Below are 26,852 nucleotides of genomic sequence, written 5' to 3'. Positions count from 1 at the left end.
AAATCTGTTGGAACAAGATAGTCTGTTGCTGCCTTATTGCGTCCTGTGTGTTGAGACCTAGGAGGCGATGAGGTATGTATTTCGCTGTCGTTTGTCGCCTCCCGTGTGTCGAGTTTGACATGGGAGGGGACGAGGTACGTATTCCGTTGTCGCTTGTCGCCTCCGGGTGCCGAGCCCATAATACGTCAATTTAATTTAATATTTTATTTAGAGCTTCTTTTTTTTATCTGATTAATCACATCTTAGAATTTTGATTAATCATGATTGCTTAACTCTTTGACCGCCAAAAAACGTTAAATAACGTTTGGTAAAATCCTACGGAGGACCGCCAAAGACGTTAAAAGACGTTCACTATGTTTTTATTTTTTTTGGGGGGAAACGGGTGTAGGAAAGCCTTGGCCAGCTGTGCTGAAAGTATCAAGCAGATCTAGTTAGTATAATGACTATTTTTGGCCCCTAGATGGCAGCGATGACTCTCTTTGGACAAGATTGGGTAGGCGTCTGTAGAAGACGTGAGGCGGAGCTAGAGTGTTGAGGGGAGAATGGCTGGGGAAGCTCACGCATGACCATTTTTTTCAAAGACGAAAAGCATCGACCAATGCTAAAGAGCACATTGATGACGACGATGATGATGATGGTGACTCAGAGGTTGACGCCGAAGTTGGAAGCGTTGACGGCTATGATCACGTCATAAAGCCTCACCGGCTAGCGATGTTAACGCCGGAAAACGCGGAGCACAACCGAGCACTTCTGCACAGGTGGACGTTCAATCGGACGACGAAGAGTACCCCGAGTCCAATGCATATTCATCGGAGGAGTGGGTACAGTCTGATCACGCAGAAGACACTGGTTATGGACTACGATGCCACCATGAATGGAGCGGATAAGATGGATCAGAACATCTCTTACCACCCGGTATAGGAACTAAAGGACATGAGGAAGCCAGACGTAACACCACCGTAACGTCACCGTATCATGATCCTGAGAGTAGACTTGATGGCAACATGGCCAAACACACTGCAGTATATACTTGCTATTCCCCGGAAAAAAAAGCCGGCACGAAAGTGTAGCGTCTGCACGAATCCTGCTGCGTCCCCTTGCACGCAGGGGAGTGTTACAGAAAGAAAAACTGTATTTGAAACATCCACACAATTGTAAATAGTACCACGGTTGCACACATGTAAATGGTTTGCCAAATTGTTTTGTCAAATTGTTACACTGTTGAATGTAAATAAACGTATTTTGCTATCAAAAAACACTTTTTTATTGTTGGTGGTAGTGTTTTATAGAAGTAAAGCACTGTTTAGGTGTTTGTGGCATCATTCATGGAAAAAAAAGTGTCAAATTCACTAGAGTGCATGAAATAATATCGTTTCACAAAAAGCTTGATTTCTCCGTATTTTGTTTCAAAACAGAGCATTTGGGTGAAACTAACCATTTTCTATTGTTGATTACTGAGAAACGGAATAAGGTAGAAACAAACTTTCTGATGAAAGATGAGAGTCCAATCTTTTGTTTGGTAGTATGTGTGTTTCCATAGTCCAAACACAAAATTTTCTGTGGACCTTGAAAGATCAGTCAAAATGCTTAAATCGGCTGGCACTCACAGCATCCCTTTTCTGAAAACGCTTGGCGGTCAAAGAGTTAATTAAAAAGGCTTTTTTTTAATCAACATTTTTTGCCCTCTAAATTTGAAGAGCACCTGTTCATTTAACTCTTTGACTGCCAAAAACGTTAAATAATGTTTAGTAAAATCCTAAGGAGGAGTGCCAAAGACGTTAAAAGACGTTTGTTTCAAAACAGAGGTGAAACTAACCATTTTCTATTGTTGATTACTCAAAAACGGAATAAGGTAGAAACAAACTTTTTTTTCTGATGAAAGATGAGAGTCCAATCTTTCATTTGCTAGTATGTGTGTTTCCATAGTCCAAACTTTTAGTTAGTCCATAATTTTCTGTGGACCTTGAAAGATCAGTCAAAATGCTTAAATCGGCTGGCACCCACGGCATCCCTTTTCTGAAAACGTCTGGCAGTCAAAGAGTTAATGTTATAAGGACGTCTTCAACATTTTTTGATCCACTGCACTCTCATCTTCCTTTTTTTCCTAATCAGTTAATTACTTGCATAATTAAAAAAATAAAATAAAAAATTACCCCAGTAGTTTGACATGAACAAATATTCTGAATGTCATACACATTAGTTGCTCAAGCACAACCTGTGCTACCTTTGACGTAGCCATCCGCTGTCAAGATAAAGGATAATCTGTGATCTTAATTAATAGTGATTATTCTGCGTTAATACATGATTAACTCCTTTACTGCCACTCGTTATCCAAAAAAACAACCCAGACAGTTGCAGACGATTTGGAGCATTTTAACTAATCTTTCAAGGCAAACAGAATATAGTGTGCTATGGCTACATAAACATGGTGGGTATCAGAAAAAAAATTATGATTCTACCTTATTCCGTTAGTAATCACCATTTGAAAATAGGTAACTTGAGTGGCATTGAGTGAAAGTTGAAAGGATGAGGAGAAAACCACCTTTTTGTGAAAAGATAAATTTTCCCATTGAAAAGAGATACAATGCTACCATCTGTTGGCCATAGTTAGTGGGTGTTTTTGATTTAATAAGTCATTTGACTAGGCACATTGAGAAAACTCCCCGTAGTAAACGTTAATTAACGTTTTTGACGGCATTCATTTGGATTTTAATATACGTCATTAAACGTTTTTGGTGGTAAAAGCTTTAATGCGATAATTTTTTGTGATTAATTTATTAGTTAACGCTTTAACTTTTACGGCACTAATTTTATTTTTAAATTCCTTGTGTTCAAATTACTTTATTTATGCTTTCGTTTTCCATAGTTGTCCTCCCTCAACCACACACACAAGTCCCAAAGACCTTTTTTCAGTTCGATCTGGAGCGTTGCCATCTAAACTTTAATCAGCCTTTATTTTGTTGTGTTGAGATTTTGCTTATTTCAGCTTGATTTCTTGTTCGGTGTTATTTTGGGGGCTACAATCTCCTTTCTTTCTTTTTTCACCCCCACTAATTATTACTAAGTGAGGTATCATTTCAAAGACCTAGGACCATAGGTGTCAAACTCCGATCCTGGAGGGCTGCAATCCTGCAGGCTTTGGATGTTTCTGCCTCCAACACAGCTGATATATGGTCAGCTCATCAGCAAGCTCTGCATAAGCCTGATAAAGATCCTGTTGATTGGAATCAGCTTGTGATGGAAGAAGGAAACCTCCAAAACCTGCAGGACTGCGGCCCCGAGGACCGGAGTTTGACACCTATGACCTAGACTATTGAATTTCTGTAAAATTTTCATCTAACACTTACTAACCCTGTCAAGCTTTGCAGTGCACCTCCAGAACTTCCCTAAATGTCTGTTTTGACAACTTGAATATACAGGGTGGGCCAATAAAATGTTACCAGTTACCACTTAAAAAAAAAATTCGTACAATTTCCAAAATAACCGATTTTTTTTCATTTTCTGGAAAATCAACAACGAAGCACTCAGTTATTGGCCTAATGAATCAAAAGCAATAAATATACTGTCGAGGAGAAAGTGAAGATCGTGGAAGCATATTTTGAATCAAAATCGGTAACCCACACTCAGCAATAATTCACGAATGACTTTCCGGGAAGAAATCCTCCAAGCAGACTCAGAATTAGACATCTTCTGCAGAAGTACAGAAAAACAGGACCTTTGACCAATGTGAATAAAGGACACAGTGGTAGGCCAATGCCTGCAAGGACAGCCATCAACACTGAGATCATGAGGCACTGTCTGGAGGAATCACTGACAAAATCAACCAGATGTTTGTCACGGGAGACTGTCGCTATGAGTGTGGGTTAATTATTTTGATTTGAAAAATGCTCCTTGACTTTCTCCTCCACTATATACTGCTTTCGATCCATTAGGGTTATTTCTGTTGTTGATTGTTGAATTTGTTGTTGATATTCCTGAAAATGAAAAATAATTTGTTATTTTGGAAATTGTAAGATTATTTATTTTTTAAGTAACATTTTATTGGCCCGCCCTCTATGTTCTTACATAGTAGTTGGGCCCGCTTTGCTAAATTTTCTTATACTGTACATTCATTTATACTGTACATTACAGTATATGCTTGTTTATCATCAAGCTTGTCATTTGAAGTAGCTTTTTTTTCTAATGTGTAGGCAGCTGCTCTCAAAGGTGATGGCTACCAGGGACATCCTTCACCCCACTCTCCTGGGGAAATGTTTCAGGGAGTCACGATTCTAAAGGCTGTCAAGGTCTGTAAATAGTAAAGTGTACATCATGTGTTAAATTAGAAGAAAAAAAATCTCACAGCTGAATTTTGTAATGCAGTAACTTCATCCTTGTTTTGGCCTATCAGTAATACAGTATCAGATTCACTGAAGCAATAAGCATTTTTGGTACTTGAACTTGTTTGCGTTAGACCAGTGGTGGGAAAACTAGGTCCTCATGAGTCGGAGATTTCCCTCCTCCAACACTGCTGATTCCAATGAACAGGATCATTATCAAGCTTATGCAGAGCTTGCTGATGATCTGATCATATGAATTAGGTGTGTTGAAGAAGGAAAACATTGAAAACCTGTGGGATTCCAGCCCTCGAGGACCGAGTTTGCGCACCCCTGTGTTAGACATCACTCCATGCCATTAAAAAGTGATGTGCCTTATTATAAGCTTTTATATTATTGTCTTTTTTTAAATGTTACTGAGTAAGTTAGCAAAAACATCAACAGCACACACAAAACGTTTGTTTTTCTTGTCTATTTCTTTTTTCCTCCCATAGCTGGCACAAGAAGGAAAGGTTTCACTGAAGGGGGCCCAACTGTTCTTTGATGTTAGTGAGAAGGTGAGGAAGGTTTTGGAGTCATACTTTCGCTTGGGTTCACCGCTGTACTTCTCCTATTCACATCTGGTATGTCGATCTGCTATTGAGGGTAAGTAAAAATTTTCATCCATTCGTCTATCTATCCAAATGTGTAGAATTTTACACACACACACACACACACACACACACACACACATATATATATATATATATATATATATATATATACATTCTTATTTTATACCTGGTCCATGTATAAAATAAGGTATTGATAGCTGTGTTGTGTTTCTAAAATCTAAACGGCAATATTTGACATTTTGAGTAGAATGTTTTTATTTTTTGGCAAAGGTGTTTTATAAAATAAATTAAGACAAAGTTCTACTTTTTATTTCAATAATGAAAAAGATCAAATGCAATTTAAGGCACATTCCCTTCCTTTAAACATGGAGAGGGAATTACAAAATAACCTAGGTCCAGGATATTGAAAAAGAAGTAAAGAAAGCAAGCCAGGTATATTCAGTGAACCTTATTTACATTTTTTTTTAATTTTTTATGAACATTGCCATCTTTTTCATCGCAATGGGACTTATCTCATTGGCTGCCAACATTTTCCACAGCGTGCATCATTAGACGCTACGTTCCCAAGACAAAAGGCAGGATGAACCAAAACAACAGATAAGAAGAGAGTCTGGTGCAGCTAGAACACCATCTTCCATACCCCGCCCTTCAGAACAGATTGATTTGTTATCATCTTCCCAAACTCCAACCGCAGAACTACCAGCCCCCTGCGCTGTACATCACCCCTGAACGACGCCTGCCAAACACCACTACCACCACCAGATTCACTACCAGACCAACCCCTGCACTGCTTATCGCCCCCCTAAACGACAATATGAATGACTCAACCTCCGCATTTCACCGACAAGATGAACCATCTCGTCAATCTCTCCAAACAACTATTTAAATGTCTCTTAGACAGCTATCTACTGACTTCGGGGTTTCGCCCACTAACCACCCTAGAGACTCCATAAACAGCTTTCTACCAATCGTCGGACTCCACCAAGCCTCAGCAAACAGCCACCTACTTGCTGACCTCCATCCTATGCATAAACAGTGTGTGTCCCCAAATCAGGACCCAATGAACCTAAGAAACTTGTAGCATTCCTGTGATTATAAGTAACAGAAAGTCAAAGTAACAAGAAGAAATGTCTGAAGCTACAAACCTAGTCACATAGCGTGGCAACCGCTGACCAAACCAGTGTCTCCGATAAACGCTGCGAGACTAGCTCTTCTCAATACTAGATCAATAATTAACAAATCACTGTTGATTATAACATATGATCTTGACTTATATCTCCTCAGCGAACCATGGCTAACAAAAGGTTCCTGCAACACTATTATGAATTAGCCAACACCGACAGATTTTAGTTTCATGAACAAATGTCGCAGTGGCAAAAAAGGTTGGGTTTTTAGTTATTATATTGGACGCCAGGATAATATAGCTGTAACGTGTTGTAAACTTACCAAACTTATATGCAACATTTTTAACATGAACATCATGCAAATCAACTTGGAATTGTGACCCAAGACCCAATCATGAACCAAAAGTGTTAACATCATCCAAATTATTGGTTTAGACACGCAAATCTGTCATCTCCACTGGGAGCATCTATGGATCTGAAGGGGTTAACTCACTATTTCAGTGTAAAGATTTTTTTTTTTGTGGCTTTAATTCATTTGAATATCTCAGTCTCTAGGTAAAAAAATGTCATCCCTAATCCTCCAAACAAGAGTCAATGATTAACAGCACCAGGAAAAACCTACCAGACACACATTTCCTTACTTTTTGTGTTGTTTAGATTGATTTGACTGATCAAAATTAGGTTGAATATGAAAGCTATAACACTTGTGTTTTTATTGTTATTCAGGCAAGCAAGAAACACGTACTGATCTGAGCCACCCTGTTCATGTTGACAACTGTCTGCTGGTTTCGGAACTCAATGAGTGTTTAAAGGAACCGCCTGCATACACAAATCGAGATTACAGGTGACTCTAACAGTCTGCATAAATATTGTAATATTTACAAATCAGCCTCATGTCTCATTTGTCTTCACAGTGCAATACTTTACCTAAATGATGACTTTGAAGGAGGAGATTTTATTTTCACAGAATTAGATGCCAAAGTAGTCACGGTATTAATTCAGTTTTGATTTAAACAACATTTTGATTTCTAGAGGTACTGCTATCCATTAGACATTTTCTGCTTTCTCTAGGCAGCGGTGCGTCCACTGTGTGGCCGTGTGGTTGGATTTGGAGCAGGCAAAGAAAACCCACATGGTGTGAGAGCTGTCACAAAGGGACAGAGGTGTGCTGTTGCACTGTGGTTCACCTTGGATCCGGCTCATGAGGAAAAGGTAGAAGCTACCTCCTTTCAAAAAAAAAAAATTATATTACGGAAGTCTCTTTAATTTTATATTTCCCTTTAATTTGTAGGAAAGAATTCAAGCTCAGCATATGTTGGAGATGTTCTCCACCACTTTGATGCCAGATTTTAACTCAAAAAAGGCAATGGCCAGCTCAGACTACCATCCCATGGTGACAGAACCAACCAGAGAGACTGACAAGGCAATAGTAAATCAAGGAAAAGCTACAGATGTAGAGCAAGTTAACACATATAACATACATGCTGAAAAAGCAGCTGAGGTCAAGAAAGATGGAATTCAAACTGTTAACATAGATGGACAACAGACCCCTAAATTAAAAGTGAAGCAGTTGGATGCAGTCAAAATTGATCCCAAAACACCTTCCATGTCAGGCTCTCAGAATGGCAAGGATGAGTTGTAATTAAATTTTGCCATAATAAATTTTTTAACACTGTTGTCCTAAATGAATACTGTGATTTGTTTGAAAAAAATATTGTAGGTATTTGATGAATTTGATATGATGGACCAGTTGAATATAGTTGTAACAAGCAAGCAATATTGATAGCTTTTAAACCCTCTCTTAGCTATATTTGAAATCATGGCATGCATTTTCATTTGACATTCAAACTTTTGTAACCATAATGACTTAAATATAGGTGTGTCAAATGGAGAGGGTAGATTACCCATGAAAGTGAATGTTTCCACGAACTAATTGAGTCTTTTGAACGGCTCTTCAATGTGAACAATGGGAATCGAGTCTTAATAGAGAGCCATTCAACTTCTAATTCCCTCTCACACGACACCCACCCCCACTACCACTACACACACACACACTCACACACTCACACACACCAAACACACTTCTGGAGAGAGCGTTATCTTTGCATTTCAGCCTCAAACAACTTGTAAGTTGTTCGTTCAGCTCTGGAACAAGCAAAAAACAAAACAAACAAGACAAAAAACTAGGACGCTGCTCCCTGTGAGTCACTGAAGTTACAACACAAGTCTCAGAGAAATGGAGCAAAGAGAGGACCCACAAAATAAATAAATAAATGAATGAATAAATAAATAAAAATTCTGGTGGTGTGGCGACCTTTATATGTCAGGGACTTCTAGCAAAAAAAAAAGAGGCCAACTTTCAACCCTGTTTAATACCATGTTCCAGCGTACCGCATACAGGACAGTTGCTATGTTTAGAACAAGCTGGGAGATTTACGTCACCACCCTGGCTACTTGCCCAGACATAATACATCGTTGGAAAACTGGGTTCTTGCCCAACATTTTAAGATGCAATCATATCTGCAGGCTCAGCGATCACTTAAAGCCGGGTTCACACAACAGGAGAATTAGGCCGATTTTAGCCCTGCGAATCTCCCCCACCAACAATCGTAAGGACGCGCCGACATCCAAACGATAATCTTAACAGATAGTCCTACCATGTGTGGTCTGTTTAGACCGATCTCGGCCACTCGGAAGGTCATTTGGGCCGCTCCGATCTAAAATCGGGGCTATTCACCATGTTAGATCATTTTGGCCCGACTTCGCTCCATGTGGTGTCCCCCTAGAACAAATGAGCATGCAGACGGTTGTCGCTGATGTGCAGCCAATCAGAAAGCGAGGCAGTGAGGAAGACAGTGGGGAATCCAAAATAGAAACTATCATGGCGCAACAGAAAATCTGTGCTTGCGCTATTTACACTCCTTAAAACAACGCCTTTTATTTTATGTTGCTTTTTTCTGCTAAAAACAAACCAGGAAGGATCGCGACTGGTCCTCCATGTTTGTTTACTCTGAAGTCACGTTCAATCTCATAGATAATTTTGCAAGATTTCCTGTCTAACCAGGAAACTTTCATGAATGAAATCGGTTTGTGTGTGATGTGTTGATTGTTCCGTGTGGTTGTCACCACACATGTGTAGCGATTATTTGGGTTGCCGTAATGGCTTATGAGAAATTTAGACGGTAATGAGGGGAATTGTAATTTACTCAGCAACCTCTGGGGCACCACGTTGACTTTGCTTGTTTGTTGGAGCAAAATAAATGACAAAAATCCTATTATCAAGTATTCATAATCTGAAGTTGCTACTTTAGTTAATCATGGAGTTCTTTGCTTTCACAAGAGAATTACTAATCCACTCAGTAAACACAAATGATTCGGCAGAAATTGAATTTCTAGACAACAAATTTATTTAGTAAACACACATATATCAGTCACAGCCTAACCTATTAATGAAACGGAATATAAAAATGTGAATCAAAGATAAAAAGAAAACATGCAACCAAACTAACTAAGATAAAAAGGGAATGAAAAAGGTAGATGGGGGATAAAGATGGATGCGTGTTGACCTGTCAATCCTTTTATGTTTGAATAAAAGCATTGTACCAGTAGTATATGGTCAGATTGCAATGAAGGCGCAGCTTACAAACTGGTTCAGTCGCACGGGAGAGGTTCAGTCGCACGGGAGAGAGAAAGAGAGACTCGAGCGTCGATCCTCGGTTGAATGCTGGAATGCTGCACCAGGTCTCTGGTTCTCCCGCGATCATAAAGTTATTGAATCTGCTAAATTTACTAATTAGCTAAACTTAGGTGGCTACAGAAATTACACACATTATTCATTTGAGATAGACGTACAGATTGTGTACAAAGATAAACAATAGGAGTCACTTGATGTCAGTCCGGTACATAGAGTACGTCCCGAATTATGTAGACTTCAGATTAATTAGGAGCGGCAGGATTCTTGAGGATAACCGATAGTGACCGCTGGAGGGCACTGTTGTACCATATATCTTCCAAGGGGCATTGTTTCCCAAAAAACACATGGCTAATTCCTGCGATAGACCAGACCATCAAAGATGGCCTGGGGACTGCTTATCAGACAGGTTTTCAGGTCTGTCGGAGCTGTGATATGCGTTTCCTGGGGGTTATAAATGCAATCCAGACCCTTCTGGAGGGAAACTCAAAGAATCCTTTTTGAACTGAAAACACAGAGTTAAGACACGCACACACATTCCCCAGGGGGAAATGTTTAAAAAGGCAAATACAATGGAAAAATTGAGGATGACGGGCAATATTCGTTACACAAGGTACATTCAAAACTGTTACTCCTGTGATTTTTTTTCTCGTCAGATGTGGGGTCTCTCATAGTTTGGAGGTCAGCTGACAATTAAAAAAAATCTTGCCGTGTGAACCAGTATTTATCGAAAACTATAATAACCAAACTTGAGATCTAATACAGTGAACCACCTGGAACCAGTCAGTGCCGAAAACGACTCCTCCAGGTTGGGAAGGGCGTAGGCATCCTTTATAGTCTGGAGATTCAGCTTTCGGTAGTCAATGCACAGACGAACATCACCATTCTTTTTACGGACTACCACGATGGGCAAAGCAAATGGAGACACTGATTCCCTGAGAACTCCAGTTTTCAGTAGGTCTCTCGTCATGCAATTTGATGTTATGTTTGACCTTATTGATCCTAATGGGAGAAGACTTCCGGTATTCCATGAAGCTTGTTTACAATCCTTTCTTTCCATTCTTGTGAGATGGATGAATCTCTGAAATTAAATTGTAGGTCACAGGAAGAGTTTACAGTGAAGTCAGACCTCACGTTGGCATCATGTGACAGGATTTGAGGTGTTAGCACGAGATTGGCAATCGGGCTCAAGGGTGCAAAACACACGTTGTGTTCTGATTCATTACATTGGTACTTAACCCCTAGACGTTATTGTGACCATTTTTCGGCTTTTTGTTGGTTCTGACCAAGCCATTTCAAAATAAAATACTGCCCACGGGTTAATGGCAGGTATGCGGTGAAACTGTAATCAGGCAATTTACAACACAACGTCCACCTGCAAATCGAGATGATGGATGTTCAATGAGTGCACAGGAGCCTGCAAGCGGGATGTTGGTATTGATGGAGCCATCAATGACAACGGTATGACCGCCAGGAATGACAATTGGAGCTTCACGACGAGCCTCACGACCCCTTCGGTGCCCAACCGTGCTTGTTGATGACGTAGTTGGAGACAGCTTCAAGACAGCTCGGTACCCGCTCCCTAGACGTTATTGTGACCATTTTTCTGCTTTTTGTTGGTTCTGACCAAGCCATTTCAAAATAAAATACTGCCCACGGGTTAATGGCAGGTATGCGGTGAAACTGTAATCAGGCAATTTACAACACAACGTCCACCTGTAAATCGAGATGATGGATGTTCAATGAGTGCACAGGAGCCTGCAAGCGGGATGTTGGTATTGATGGAGCCATCAATGACAACGGTATGACCGCCAGGAATGACAATTGGAGCTTCACGACGAGCCTCACGACCCCTTCGGTGCCCAACCGTGCTTGTTGATGACGTAGTTGGAGACAGCTTCAAGACAGCTCGGTACCCGCTCCCTATATACTGGTCGTACAAGAGTTCTAGAGTGTTCATTCCAATCAAAACCTGTGATTGAAGCTCTGGACGGGAATCTGGCCACTTCCGTTTTAACACCCACAAAGTCACTGGGGAATGTTACTGACATTTCAATGTACCCCAAGTAGGGAACAGCTTGGAGGAGATCACAAACGGGTTTCAGTGGTTGAGAGGGAAAATGCTTGTTGTAAAAGTGGTGACCTGTGACCCAGTGTCAAGTAAACAGGAACAAGTTTGGCCAGTGGTGGTAACTTCACTTGTACACTTAGATCCTATTAATCCCTTTGGTAGTCGAGTGTTTAGAGGTGGTGACGGTGTCGAAGAGTACCTGGGCTCAGTTTAAAGACTGGCTTGAAGGGGGATTGTATTCCTGCAGTTTCTCAGCATGCTGTTTCTTCTTGAGAGTCACCAAAGCAGAATTCGGGGGATTGTCACATGCTGGTTTAATGTGTCCATCTTCCCCGCATCGATAACAAAAACCTGGCTTCAGTCCCGAGGGTGCAGGTCGTAAGGATCGTGACCAAGGTTTTTGTTTGGCACCGGAACCAGGAGGGGTAGATTTTGCTGGTAGTGACTGCTTCTGACCGGATTGGGCTGCAGTCAAAGCTGCCAACTGTCTTTGTATGTCTGCTAACTGCTTTGTTAACTTTTCCAGTGTGGTGGCTTCATGGTCTTCAGCATGAGTCATGGCAGTGGGTTAGGTTGGGCAGGTGATACAGAACTTTGTGGGCCTGGCCTTAGTTGCTTAACAGAGTGGCCAAGCAGAGAAATCACTTCATTGAGGACTTCTGTAAAATCCTTCCCTGTACGCTTAGCCAACTCTTTTAATTCTAATAGATAAGCATTGGTTTTTAGCTTCTCTATTTGAGTAGTACACACTTTTGACAGTTCTAAAATTTCATAACTGAGTTTACCGTCATCACTCAAAAATGTATATGGTAAAGTGTCGCAAAGCGCAATTATAACAGCACCCGATTTATACTCAACAACCCATTACGGTTAAACACAGACTCTGGCTCTTCAATAACTTGACTTTTTAAAATTGAGCTATATTTTGTCAAAAACCCTATGACTTTATCCGTTTCTGTCTTAGTAACTCCTTCAATCAAAAATGCATTGGGTATTTTTATGCCATGTTTCTCAAATACGTCCATTTTAATGTTGTATATTTTTCCGTCCACAACAGTTCTGCCAACTCTCTCCTGGCTAACTCACCAAATTATGTAGCCAATATTTGCTGCATATCATAGAACAAAAGTAACAAGTAGTAGTAGGCTAGGTGTCAGAAGTCACAGATTGAAATAAACAATTGATAATAAATGCCCCAAATCTTGAGGTGTGGAGTTCATTTGTTGGCAATCACACATTCCAGTTCACTTGCACCAAAATTAATCAAAGTTCACGCAACCCACAGGATGGTGGTTTGAATGTCCTAAAGGAGTGTAAATGGTAAGAGTGTGTACGAGAGCCTCCGACCAGCCCGAACAGAGCAGGTTGTAGGGGTTCCTAGCAGGAATCTCCAATGGCTTAGACTGGGTTTAATCTTCTGCGTTGAATCTTTCTGGGCTTAGCTCAACATCAATTCAAAGCCTGGCCTGTGCAAAACAGGACCATCTTGGCTTGTTTATGCACAATAATACAAATGTTTACCTAGGGTGGCCATCATCTTTTGAAAACAGATTAATCACAGAGCTCTTTGTGTACACAATCAAAAACTAAATCGCATAAGTAACACTAATTGCATTATAATAGAAAATAGTTCTAATCCATCTTTAGTATTGTACAATATAAATCTATTAGACATGTCAATTCATTTATCAAAAACTATAATGTACTATATGAAAGCACTAAAGTTGTGCAAAATTAGCAATAGCAGCATTGAACTAATTTAATCCATAAGAACAATGTATTCTAATAAAGATGCACAAAACATACACAGTTCAATTACATTCAAGTGTCAAAAAGAGCTTCATTGAGTAAAGTGCTGTTCAATGTTCATAATATTTCAACCAATCAAAGCTGGCTAAAACGCCATATGATATAATGCATAAAATAATTAGTAACAGTGAATAATCAATACCAATCACTTCACACTGATTATTTTATACAACCATTTGAGAACCATGCCAAAGCAATTGCAACTGGACCCATAGGCTAATGCTAAATCATGACTCACCAACTCGACTTTTCTTAATAAATGGCAGTCGGCTCTAGAAGTTGACCAGTAGGCATGTGTAACGCACATTGCCCGTCAGCCTCAAATTTTTTCCCTTCCTTCCCTTAATATTTCATTCTTGGAAATATGCGCTTAGTCAACCTTTTATTAGTATGGGGAGAAGGAACTGCTCTATTCCAAAAGACCGGCCCAACATGGGCGCACGGATCACCCTTGCCATGTAAGAACGTGTGGCCTGATGGCTTTAACTGGTTTCTCATGGATAAAAATGCCAGAATGCAGACAGATAGAAAGGCGCCAAGCAAGGACAAATAGGGTGCCAAGCAAGGATCAATAACAGCAACGCAACGGCCTAGCTCAAGTCACCTATCTAATTATTAAGAGCCCTAATCGAACAGCGGCAGTGGTCAGTGTGTCCAAGCTCGGCACTCCTGAACACACGACAGTCCAAGATGATGTTCCAGTGGCCGGACACCGAGATACGGGCGATGTTTTTTGCCGCTGTACTGGTGTTGGAATACCAGATGGTGCGATAGAGCTGGCGATGTTCAAACCAGGTGCCGGAGACTCTCAGGTTCTGTATGGCATAGAGCTCTAGCAAGCGTTCACCGTTGCCATTAGTGATGCCGCAGGAGTGGGGGCCGATATGTTCATATCCAGCCCTCTCCGCACCGAGAGTCGCGTTCATGTCGCCCAGAACCAGGGTGACATCATGGCGGGAGACATGCTACAGCTCGTCCTGAATTGACGGGTAGAACTCATCCTTTGCCTGCTCGTCGGCTGCGTCCGTGGGGCGTAGCAAAGGTGGAAAGAGAGACGAACGAGTGCTTCAGGCGGGCGTACAACAGGCGAGGGCTGACAGGCTTCCAGGTGGAGATGGAAGGAACATGCCGGCAATGAACTGCTAGGCCCACGCCCTGGGTGTCATCCCCACTCCAGAGTAGCTTGTAGTCGCCAAGCTTGGTCTCACCGGATCCCGGCCACCTAACCTCCTGTAGGCCACCGAGGGAAATGCGGAGTTTGGAGAGTTCAGTGGGGAGAAGAGAGGTGGTGCCAGGCTGGTTCAGAGAAAGGATGTTCCAAGTCGCAGAACGAAGAGGGAAATGGAGATTGAGGATGGGTGGAGGGGCGCCTCGCTGCCAACGCATCGGGAGATAAGAAAAAGAGGATGATCGTGTCCAGTGGATCAAAAAATGTTGAAGACGTCATCTTAACATTAAATTATCGAAGGGATTGACACATGACAGCTGCTCTTTGAATTTGGCAGGCAAAAAATGTTGATAAAAAGCCTTTTTAATTAAGCGATTAATCGTGATTAATCAAAATTCTAAAATGTGATTAATCTGATTAACACAGCTCTAAAAAAAACACACACACACAACGAAATTTCAGCTTTTTGGACTTTTTGTTTTTCCTGTTATACCGAACTCGTACCGTACCGTGACCCAAAATCGAGGTACGTACCGAACCGTGACTTCTTTGAAGAGTTACACACCTAATTACTACTATTGGGGTGGCACGGTGGACGACTGGTTAGCACATCGGCCTCCCACTGCAGAGGTCATGAGTTTGAATCCAGGATGCGGCCTCCTTTGCATGTTCTTCCTGTCTCTCTGTGGGTTTTCTCCAGGTACTCCGGTTTCCTTCCACTTTCCGAAAAACATGCATGGTAAGAACACTCTAAATTGTCCCTAGGTGTGATTATGATTATGATTATTATTTAATATTATCTGAACATGATAATATGATTATACTTATATGATATACATATATATTATGATTATACCATTATATGAACTGCTTAATCTCACAAGGGTCGCGGACATGTTGGAGCCTATCCCAGCTGTCTTTGGCCATTAGGTGGGTAGACCCTGAACTGGTCGTCAGCCTATCGCAGGTTACACACAGACGAACAACCACTCACACTCACAATCACACCTAGGGACAATTGAGAGTGTTCAATTAACCTACCAAGCATGTTTTTCGGAATGTAGGACGAAACTGGAGTACGGGGGGGGCTTGTATATGATTATATGGGTACAACCCAACAGAGATACTTACTGTTGGCTAAAACAGAAGGATTGTAATAACCTCAGACTTTTCCTTCCTCGGGTGTCCTGACAACCTCACGACTCTAGCTGGATTCTGAAGTATTCGGTTTAGGTGAACGGTATGGGATTTTTAATAGATTTTAGGTGAATTCATGAACACACACTCACACGCACGCACATATGCACACACACACTCGCACATACACAGACTCACGCACATACTCACAAAAGAAAAAGTAAAAAATAAAATAAAGAGAGCAATTATGATGACAAGATTACCGAATTAACAATACTGAGCTCTCTCTCTCTCAAAAAAAAAAATAAATAAATAAAAACTCAGACTTTACTCTTTATTACATTACAACATCGATTAAGCGACACAATTGTTTTAAAAACCCAATGATTTCCACCACCCTGACCGCCTGGTGGAAGGCACTAGAAATTAAAAAAGCCCAATTTGAACCCTGCGGGCTTTCTCCCATATGGCATAACCCCGACTTTCAACTTAACAACCAATCATTTTATTTAGGTGTGTGGGAGCAGAAAGGAATTACACATCTCCACCATCTTTTCTCAGATGATATGTTTATATCATATACATCCTTGCTCCAAAAATACAAAATAAAAAACAGAATGTTTTTTACATAATCTGCAAGTTAAAAATATGATAAAGAAACAAATTCCAACACTTCGGGGTATGCTCCAACCGCCTGTTTTAGCAAAAAAAAGATATTACAAAGCTTTCTCCAACAACACAAAACCTCTCAAAAATATATAAGTTACTTTCATACACAGATAAAATGTATTTACACATCTCGAAATGGGAGACAGACTTGTCTATAGCTCCAGAATTTGACTTTTGGATTCAAGTTTGTGAAAACGTATTTAAAATGACAAAACACACAAATTTACAATTTATGCAATATAAAATTATTCATAAAACATATATTACTCAGTATATGATGAAGAAAATGGGACTCTCAGTGTTTCGCAAAACACTGCAGACACTTATTTTCATGCTTTATGGTTATGCACTCCGGTTATGCATTTCTGGACGAAAGTCTTAGAAAAACTTTCTGCTATCTTGTACTGTAGGATACCTTTATCTCCAAACTTGTGTTTGCTAGGTGACCTAACAACAACTGACTTACCACGTAAACAATTTCAATCTACACTCGGAGGCCTTACTATCGCTAAAAACAACAATTCTTGTTAACTGGAAAAATAAACAAACTCTGAATATCGACCAATGGTCTAACCTCCTCATAAATCACATTTTAATGGAAAAATATCTGCCTGGAATAAAAACCAAATATCAAAATTTATACAAACATTCTGCCTATTAGCGATAGCCATCACATCGCGATAACTTATATTGCTTTTTCTGTATTTGTCAATTTGTAACTAATGGTTGTGTTTTATAGTCAGGAACCCAGTTGCTGCCAGCAGGATCGAGTGGACCACATCAAATGACACCTTACATTCACCAACTCCTCAAGATTCACTTCCAATGGGCACTAAGGGTCAATATTTGGAATTACTGCATGCCAGTGGGTTAACTTTATAGGTGCTGTCCCCCTTAACCGGGGGACAGCACCTATAAATGGGCATGGGCATCTACCCCTCTGTTGGCTGCTGGGTGGCGGCTGCGTCTTGGCCGTATGGGGGTCACTTGGGGGGTACTGCGTTGTGGTGCTCTCCCTGGTGTCTGGGGCAGCGGCGCCCCGGCGCAGTCTGTCGCTCCGTGCCCGGCGACACGTTTCCTGGGCGAGTGGGTCTCCAGGGTGCCCCGTGGTTCCCTCTCCCCTCCCCCTTCGTCCCCCTTGCCGCCTCTCCCTCCTCACCTCACCTCTTCCCCCCATCCTTCATCTGTCATGTCTGGGAAGATCTGGCTTTGGTTGAGGGCCCTGAGTGGGTACTCGCCCTTCCGCGGGTTGACCATGAGTGCCCTCAGCCACTTGTGCTTAGCCCCAGGTGTGACTAGTTACCTAATTAGTGTGGATGTATTTAATTCCCGGGTGGTGATCAGTCGGCGTAGGATCATTGCCGCTTGTCACGGTCACCCCCGGAGTTCTGTCTGTCATTTTGATTTTGTATCTTTTCAGTTCCTTGTTTAGTTAGCATTAACCAGTACCCTGGTTAGTGTGTTCTGTAAAATGAAGCACGCCAGTCTCGCCCGCACTCCTGCTGTAGTTCTCCTGCCTCCCTGCATTTTGGGTCCTCCACCTCACACGCCGACAGACACCACACCGTGACCACACCGTGACATCGCCTCCCATTTCCTTCTCTCTCATCACCCTTCCACCTCCTCCCTCTCTCTGCTGCCATGTCGCCATGTTGCTCTGTCCTGACTTGGGTCGACGGCTCCCCTCTTTGGTGAAGGTTTTCATGCATGCCAGATCCACCACACCAGCATCTACCGAAATTCAAACACAATCTGATTCTTCCTCTGGTCGTTGAATCGGTGGAGGCTGATGTCTGTGAATCTCACTCTGCTTCATCTATCCTTCCTTCCTTTCCTCAGTCTTTCCTTTGGTCTCTTGAGGTCTCCCTAATTTGTTGGATTTTTTTTCCTTTCTTTTCTTTGATCCTTCCTCGGGTCCCCCCCCACACAATTTTACGACTCTAGCTGGATTCTTAAGTATTCGGTTCAGGTGAACGGTATGGGATTTTTTTAATAGGTTTTAGGTGAATTAATGTGCACATACACGCACGCACATACTCACGCAAATACTCACGCACGTACAAAAAAAAGAAAAAGGGGAAAAAAAGCATGTGTGCGAGAGGGTACAAGGAGCGGGAAGATGGCTTCACGCACTGAACACTGAAACGCTCGCTGGCCGTGCACTCCTTGTTGAGAAGTATGACGCGCAAAATGCAGGTGCCGGATTTCCGGCGTAAGAACCACTAGCGCAATGACAGATCCAGCGAAGTATACATTTGACATATTTGACACGTCTGGCAAAACACCGCCAATGCAGAGAGAAGGCCAACTTCAAAATAAACCTCCTCATATAAAGTAATATGTGAAGCGCAATGCCAATGAATGCTTTTATTTTGAAGTTGTTCCCGGAAGCGTTTTGCCAGTCGTCCTTATTGCCGGCGTAAACAATTTTGACCAAAGTCAACAAAACAACTTCCTACAGAAATCACATTTGGTCGTCAATTAAGGGCACTAAAAGAAGACTTAATTACGCTGACATTGTATTGCACGGTGCCTGTTGCCAGTGTTTAGGGCGTCTAGAGTGTTAGCGTGCTAACGGTGCTAGCGGCTGCAGCTAGAGTAATTGGACTACTTTTCAAAGGCAGTCTAATCAACGTGATGATTTGTACACTTTGATGCTGACAGCTGGACACAGTTGCCATTCTTAATAAATAAACCAAGCTCACTTAGTTGTGCAGTTAAAGGTCGGCAAACTCGGAATTTCATTTCATACAGTGCTGTACATGGAGTAAAAATGGAATAAAGACAGGTAAGACAAAAATGGCACCAAATAAATGAATAAATATCAAAAGTGGGTAAATAAGTCAATAAAATAACACAAATAGTTAAGTAAATAAAATAAATAAATTAATAACAAAATACAGCAGGCACCATAAAACATTGAAACACTGATGAGTCTCATGCTGAGTCTATATATGTATGTGCGTGAGAATGTGCGTGCATATGTGCGTGCATGTGAGTGTGTGTGCTCATTAATTCACCTAAAACCTATTAAAAATCCCATACCGTTCACCTAAACCGAATACTTCAGAATCCAGCTAGAGTCGTGAGGTTGTCAGGAGACCCGAGGAAGGATCAAAGAAAAGAAAGAAAACCCACCGGGTTACCAAACAGAATCTTTCACCAACCCCAGAAATATCTAAATTCCAACAAATTAGGGAGACCTCAAAAGACCAAAGGAAGGAAGGATAGATGAAGCAGAGTGAGATCCACAGACATCAGCCTCCACTGATTCAACGACCAGGGGAAGAAGCAGATTGTGTTTGAATTTCAGTAGATGCTGGTGTGGTGGATCTGGCATGCATGAAAACCTCCACCAAAGTGTGGAGCCGTCGACCCCGGCCAGGACAGAGCAAGCACAACTCCCCAGGGCGGGGAGAGGCGGCAAGGGGGAGGGAAGAGGGAACCACGGGGCACACCCCCCAGCACCAGGGCATGATCCCCGGACCCAGGAGCCCGGCGCGCCAACCCCCCACCCCACCCCAACACGGCCCGCGCCCAACGCAATAGAACGGGGCACGGCAGGCCCACCAGGCACCCCACCGGCCCACAGCCCCGCTCCCCCTACGACAACCCCACGCCACCCACCACAGCATGTATGTGGTGCATTAAAAAAAATAGGGGGGCATGATGGCGGCGAGGCGGGGGAACAGATGGGGGACCGCAGCACTGTTTAATACTGTGGTCTACCCCAAGCAATGGCTCCCCACCCCGACTCACCCGCCCCTCCCAGTTGTGGAGTGCATTAAAATTGGAGGGAAGATGCAGGGCGAAGACCGTGTCTCCGCCCTACCTTTTCCTCCCACCCCCCAAGGAGTGTGTTATGTGCCCGATATGTCTATTTACAAAGTGTATTGTGCAAAACAAGTGAAGTGAGTTAAGAGGAGCGACCAGCGGGGTCTCTCCCAACCCGGCGGGGGCAGGGTGACAAGAAGGGGAAGGGGCGGCAGCAGGGCAGCAGGAAGAGGGGGGAGGAGGAGGAAGGGTGACGAGGGAGAAGGAACCGGGAGGCGGAGGAGGACGGGCGGGGGGAGGCGATGAGGGAGAGGTGACAAGGGGGAAGAAGGGGGAGGGGAGAGGGAACCACTGGGCACCCCGGAGGCCCACCCACCCTAAACTGCATCCGAACGCCAGGGAGACCACCCCAACGCTGCACCCCCAAAAGGCCCAGGAAACAGCCGAGACGAAGCCACCACCCAGTAACCAAAGGAGAGGCAGAGCCGCTAGGGGGACAGCGCCTAGAAAGTTAACCAACAAGCAGGAAGTGATTCTGAATATTAACCCTTAGTGCCCATTGGAAGTGAAGCTTTTGAGGAGTTGGTGACTGTAAGATGTCATTTGATGTGGTCCACTCGATCCTGCTGGCAGTAACTGAGTTCCTGACTATAAAAACACAACCATTAGTTACAAATTGCCAAATACAGAAACAGCAATATAAGTTATCGCAATGTGGTGGCTCTCGCTAACAGAATTAAATAACCAAATTTAGATTAAAAGATTCAATATACGTAGACCATGTTTGTATAAATTTTGATATTTGTTTTTTATCCGAAGCAGATATTTTTTCCATTAAAATGTGATTTATGAGGAAGTTAAACCATTGGTCGATATTAAGAGTTTGTTTATTTTTCCAGTTAAAAATAATTGTTTTTTTAGCGATAGTAAGGGTTGAAATTGTTTACGTGGTAAGTCAGTTGTTGTTAGGTCACCTAACAAACACAAGTTTGGAGATAAAGGTATCCTACAATCCAAGATAGCGGAAAGTTTTTTTAAGACTTAAGTCCAGAAATACATAACCGGAGTGCATAACCATAAAGCATGAAAATAAGTGTCTGTAGTGTTTTGTAAACACTGGAGACAAATGTCAGAGTCTGAGAGTCCCATTTTCTTCATCATATATTGAGTAATATATGTTCTATGAATAATTTTATATTGGATAAGTTGTAAATTTGTGTGTTTTGTCATTTTAAATACATTTTCACAAACTTGACTCCAAAAGTCAGATTCCGGAACTATAGACAAGTCTGTCTCCCATTTTGAGATGGGTAAATACATTTTATCAGTATACGAAAGTAACTTATACATTTTTTAGAGTTTTTTTGTTGTTGTCGGAGAAAGCTTTGTAATATCTTTAGCTAAAACAGGTGGTTGGAGCGTACCCCGAAGTGTTGGAATTTGTTTCTTTATCATATTTTTAACTTGCAGATAATTTAAAATATGCAGTTTTTTATTTTGTATTTTTGGAGCAAGGATGTATATGATATACAACATATTAGCTGAGAAAAGATGGTGGATGTGTAATTCCTTTCTGCTCCCACACACCTAAATAAAACGATTGGTTGTTAAGTTGAAAGTCGGGGTTATGCCATATGGGAGAAAGCCCGCAGGGCTCCAATTGGGCTTTTCTAATTTCTAGTGCCTTCCACCAGGCGGTCAGGGTGGCGGAATTCATTGGGTTTTTAAAACAATTGTGTCGCTTAATCGATGTTGTAATAAAGAGTAAATCTAAAAGTCTGAGGTTATTACAATCCTTCTGTTCTAGTTCCAGCCAACAGTATCTCTGTTGGGTTGTGCCCATAGAATGATATATTGTAGCTGGTTAGCTATATAGTAGTGCATAATATTTGGTGCCTCTAGACCTCCTTTGGATTTACTTTTTTAAAGTAGTAGTAGATAGACTAATCTTTGCTTTTTTTTTTATTCCAGTAAAATTTTAGAATGGCCGAGTCCAACGACTGGAACCAGTTAGACGTAAGTTTGAATAGAATCATTGAGAGATAATAATTTATTTTAAGAGTGCCTAATATTTAACGAAAGGTCATTCCAAAATCCATGGGGAGAGATTTGTCTAAAATCTTCCTAACTTTGTAGAGAGGAAAATAATGTGCTGTTAAGCACAATTTAAATTTGAGTTAAAAAAAGAAGAAGAACAATTTAAGTTAATTATCTAGAAATTATAAAAAATATATATTTTTAATGTCTAGTGTATTCATAATTGTTCTTTCACCATGCGAAAATATTACTTTTATCCAAATACCTGATTATTCAATAGAATTTCCAGTAGGATATAAATACCAAAATATTCGATAGCTGCAGCACAAGAGGGGACTGTAACCCGCAGTGCTATGCTGTACTATAGATAATATAAATGGATAATGAAAGAGATGACCTGGCACTTGGGGAAGACTGGGCATCTTGAATTTCAGGAGTTTCCCAAATGCCCAGTCCATCCATGGCGACAAAGCGAATATTAATTAATGGTTTGATGTTGATCGAACAACGAATCGGCACGTTGGACACTGTAACACCGCTCCCCGGAAAAAGTTCAGGCTCAGGATTTTTTTTTACTTTAAAACCTGAAAGTGTCATATGGAACTTTTTTCTTACATGGCCGACAGCCACGGCAAGCCAACCGACATGAAGTTTTGTAACGAGCAAATGTTTTTCGCGGAGAAGCAGAAGGAAAAGCAACAATCACTCCTGCAGTGGACTCAAAGTGTGTTCAGTGAACAGGTCGACAGTAGGAAATCACAGTTATGCATAGAAAAAGCTCAGACGACTGACAGAGCGACAGGTTGTGACGCATTTTTGACACTTCACTTAAAAAATAAATCGAGTGAATTATTTTGTTCCCAGTTTGTAGTATTTGATTACGCGTTCGACTAATTGGGAGCGTAATGGAGAAGAGCAGCGAGATGCACGCACACTCAAGCAACGTTACATTGAGTCATTGGAGTGCCACTGTATTACCTATATTTAAAACGAATGACATCAAATGCAGTCACAAATGCACATGTATACATCCTAATATTTTTAATTAATAAAAAATAATTTTAAGTACTTTTGTCAGTTTTAATTCTGCTGATGTTTTAGATTTTTGTTGAGGTACCGTTTCAGTACCGGTATTGAGGTATTTTATGCAGGTATAATATCAAAGTCAAAATGTTGGTATCGTGACAACACTAGTGCAAAGCAGTAATCAAACCAAGGGTGGCTATTTTGGAGAAACTAGAATACAAAACACAGTTTCAGTTATTTCCCTTTTTCTTTTTGCTAAGTATATACCTCCACGTGTCCATTCATAGTGGAACTATCAGCTATCCACACCCACTTTTTTCTCTTTCGCCAAGCTGCCCGTGATCTTATATATATATTTAGTGTGATCCTCATCGACGTAAGAGTGCTGGCATGTACCAGTTGTATTATCTTGGTTGTTGCAGTGGGGTGTTGCTGGGATCCCTGCTGATGGCTGTCCAAAGACGTCGCCCTGTACCTCCTGAAGGTTCATGTCGCCGAAGGGGTGAAGACGTTAGAACTATCAGCGATCCACCACCATTTTTTTTCACTTTCGCAAAGCCAAACATTATAGCGCCATCCTGCTGTCCTACACGGACTTTTCCCCTTGCTGTTAAGGTTTTTTTCTAAACAAGAACGTCACCACTCTTCCTCACTCCCCAGTGCAGAACACTGATGACAGTTAGAAAAAATATGCCAAAATCTTCACCCCTCAAATCTAGGCCCCTTTTTGACAAGAAGGGACAGCATAAGTTAATTACCACTCACAAACTAAATCAAACCCGGTCGTAAATTCAAAATACCAGACTGCCTCCCAAAATCAACATTCCTTCATGGAACGTTACATGAGTCAAGAGCGCCCCCAAGTGCTCAGTTTTGAAAGCGCATCCATCCACCCGGACATGTGTTGTGCGGAGCATTTAACAAATGTGATAGGAAAAAGTGTTGAAGAACGTAACTTTTAAAAAAAATAATTAGTTATAGTTACTCATTAGTTGCTTAAAAAAGTAACGGAGTTTTAGTAAGTGAAATACTTCATAATAAAATAAACCAGGCAAAGTAACTATTTTCACTACTTAAAAAGAAATGTTTTATATCAAATAATTTGGATTTAATTATTATTATTATTATTATTACATTATTTTTCATTCAAATAATTCTAATTATATCCCGGCACGTTGGACACTGTAAAACCGCTCCCCGGAAAAAGTTCAGGCTCAGGATTTTTTTTTTACTTTAAAACCTGAAAGTGTCATATGGAACTTTTTTCTTACATGGCCGACAGCCACGGCAAGCCAACCGACATGAAGTTTTGTAACGAGCAAATGTTTTTCGCGGAGAAGCAGAAGGAAAAGCAACAATCACTAATTATATCCAGGCTATATAGGGTGTTTTCTTTTATTTTTGTGAATATTTATGTCAGACAAATGCCTCACTCCATAATAACATATATAATAATAATATTATACATTTTTTTTTAAACGGAGTCATGATGAATTCTACCACTGCAAATTATTACAGTAATCAGAATAACAATAAAAATAAATACTGCATATATGGTGATTTGTGGCACATACCGTAAGTCCTAGTCCTAGCCAGCCCCTCCAGGATTTCGCAGGATTTTTTTTATTATTGTCGCGGGCAAAAATAATCAATGATATATAAAATATATTGTCAATGCTATGAAATATGCAGTGCATAATTGTATCATGGCCATAATAATTGCCATAACTACTACTGTATTACATTTCCTCCTCAAAATCATCCACTTGATCTCTCTGAAAAACACATTTTTGTACACTTTCAATTAAGAGAGTATGGTGATATATCTTCAGTTTATAATTCTACGTATTTAAAGAGATGTTTAATGATTGATTAATGTCAGAAAACTGCCCAACTCTAGGCTTGCATCATTCACATACAAATGTTATATAACCGCACACCGTTCCTAACTTCAATTTGTTTGGTGCTCCCGACAGACCTCGACTCCATCGCCTCCGAAACTGTGATTGAGACTGGATATATCTTTCAGTACTTTTTACGTGTTTAGCACTCATGAAATACAATTGTTGACGCTATTAATTGCACTGGGCGAGTGTACCGCTATGACTTACCGGTCGGTATCTTTTCCTTATCGCTGTCATGTGGTGCTTGTGGAGTTGCGATGTTAATGGTTCCTGGTGGAACAGAATTGTCAACAAATTGGCCGTTTTTACGGCAAATCTCTTCTGTTGTTTTGATTAATGTCACTCTTGTCAAAGTTGTCAAATCCAAATGAGTTTCAGGTGAGGGGCGCTTGCTAAATGCTTGTTCATTGTGAAGATCCAAAAGGAAGACACGTCCGTCACGCCGTGACACGCTTCCCGCGGCACCTGCAGAATAAAAGTCTCTATACATTTCAGCTGTCAAGACATATTTATTGTGACGAGGTCCGACAACAACAGTGCCTCTAACTGTGCGCAAATAACATTTTCAGAGCAACAAGTGCAGACGACTGCACAACGTATTGTAAGCTTATGTCGAACCTTGAAGCTAATAAATGAATTGTAACGCAATGCATTTCACATACGATAAAGGTGTTTCAAATATGGGGAGAATAATTAGTTATATTAGTCCGTTTATGAAAAAAGAACGGAGTTACCTAACACCGTTAATCCCAACACTGGATATGAAATGTTCTTATTCCTAGTCATTAAAGAATTGTCAACCTACTACACGTCTTGTTTTCATGTGTGAATAAAAGAATGACATAGACATGCATGCATTTACGTATTCTCCCCCCTTGGCATTACAAAGGTGACTCCTGACCCCACCCTCGCTTTCTTTTGTTGGCTTTTTTTCCCCTTCTCCTTTCTGCCGGACTCAGACTTTTTTCCCCCCCGTCGCTCACAACTTTCAATTGATTGAGCCATTTTGAGGGGTTTCTACCAACAGTGGCTCGGGTAAAAAAAAATAAAAAATCGTGCCGTTTCGCTGACTTTGCCACCCCTGCGATTCTCCGCCAGCAGAAAGTAGCCAGGGGTGCATTCAATCTGCCGCTTTGTGTCTGAGCACCCGAACTTTAGGAACCCGATTCACCTCTTTGCCAAAATGTTCTTTTCTTTTCCCCCCTTTGTTTCCATTTTATTTTTTAAGTTTTTCGTTTTTTCAATTTGTCTTCCATCAAGTTTGCTGCTTTTTGAGAAGCAATTTTCATTACTCACCGTCACTGTCCTTGTGAAGCAAGCGAGACTAAGTGCACCTTGTATCGCAAAGTAGTGCATAATTGTGGAAAAGTTTAGGTTTTGTATTTCCACACTTTTGACATAAAATCTTCATTTTATCCTCATTTGTTGATTATACTTTACACTTCTCATCTCTTATTGTAGTTGATGCTGTGTGCTTTTCTATTTTCATTTCCTCTTCTTTCCTCTTAGACA

General features: G+C 41.1%; 1 protein-coding gene across 2 annotated transcripts in view; it reads left to right on the top strand.

Annotated features, from left to right (window-relative positions):
• The window catches only part of p3h1 (prolyl 3-hydroxylase 1), a 56,886-nt gene extending 49,143 nt beyond the window's left edge, over window positions 1-7,743 (top strand). Inside the window, exons 10-15 of one of the 2 annotated variants that reach the window (XM_077572222.1) lie at window positions 4,191-4,286; window positions 4,811-4,961; window positions 6,781-6,898; window positions 6,969-7,044; window positions 7,126-7,266; window positions 7,346-7,743. In XM_077572222.1, the coding sequence (XP_077428348.1) occupies window positions 4,191-4,286; window positions 4,811-4,961; window positions 6,781-6,898; window positions 6,969-7,044; window positions 7,126-7,266; window positions 7,346-7,696 (933 nt within the window). In that variant the 3' untranslated portion in view covers window positions 7,697-7,743. The remainder of the gene's footprint in view (window positions 1-4,190; window positions 4,287-4,810; window positions 4,962-6,780; window positions 6,899-6,968; window positions 7,045-7,125; window positions 7,267-7,345) is intronic. The other variant, XR_013294954.1, reaches the window with a different exon arrangement.
• The last annotated feature ends 19,109 nt before the right edge of the window (window positions 7,744-26,852 follow it).

Source organism: Vanacampus margaritifer, chromosome 8 (assembly GCF_051991255.1).
Source record: "Vanacampus margaritifer isolate UIUO_Vmar chromosome 8, RoL_Vmar_1.0, whole genome shotgun sequence".
Lineage (NCBI taxonomy): Eukaryota > Metazoa > Chordata > Actinopteri > Syngnathiformes > Syngnathidae > Vanacampus > Vanacampus margaritifer.
The sequence above is the reverse complement of the archived record's forward strand: the minus strand, read 5'-3'. Positions and strand labels throughout refer to the sequence as shown.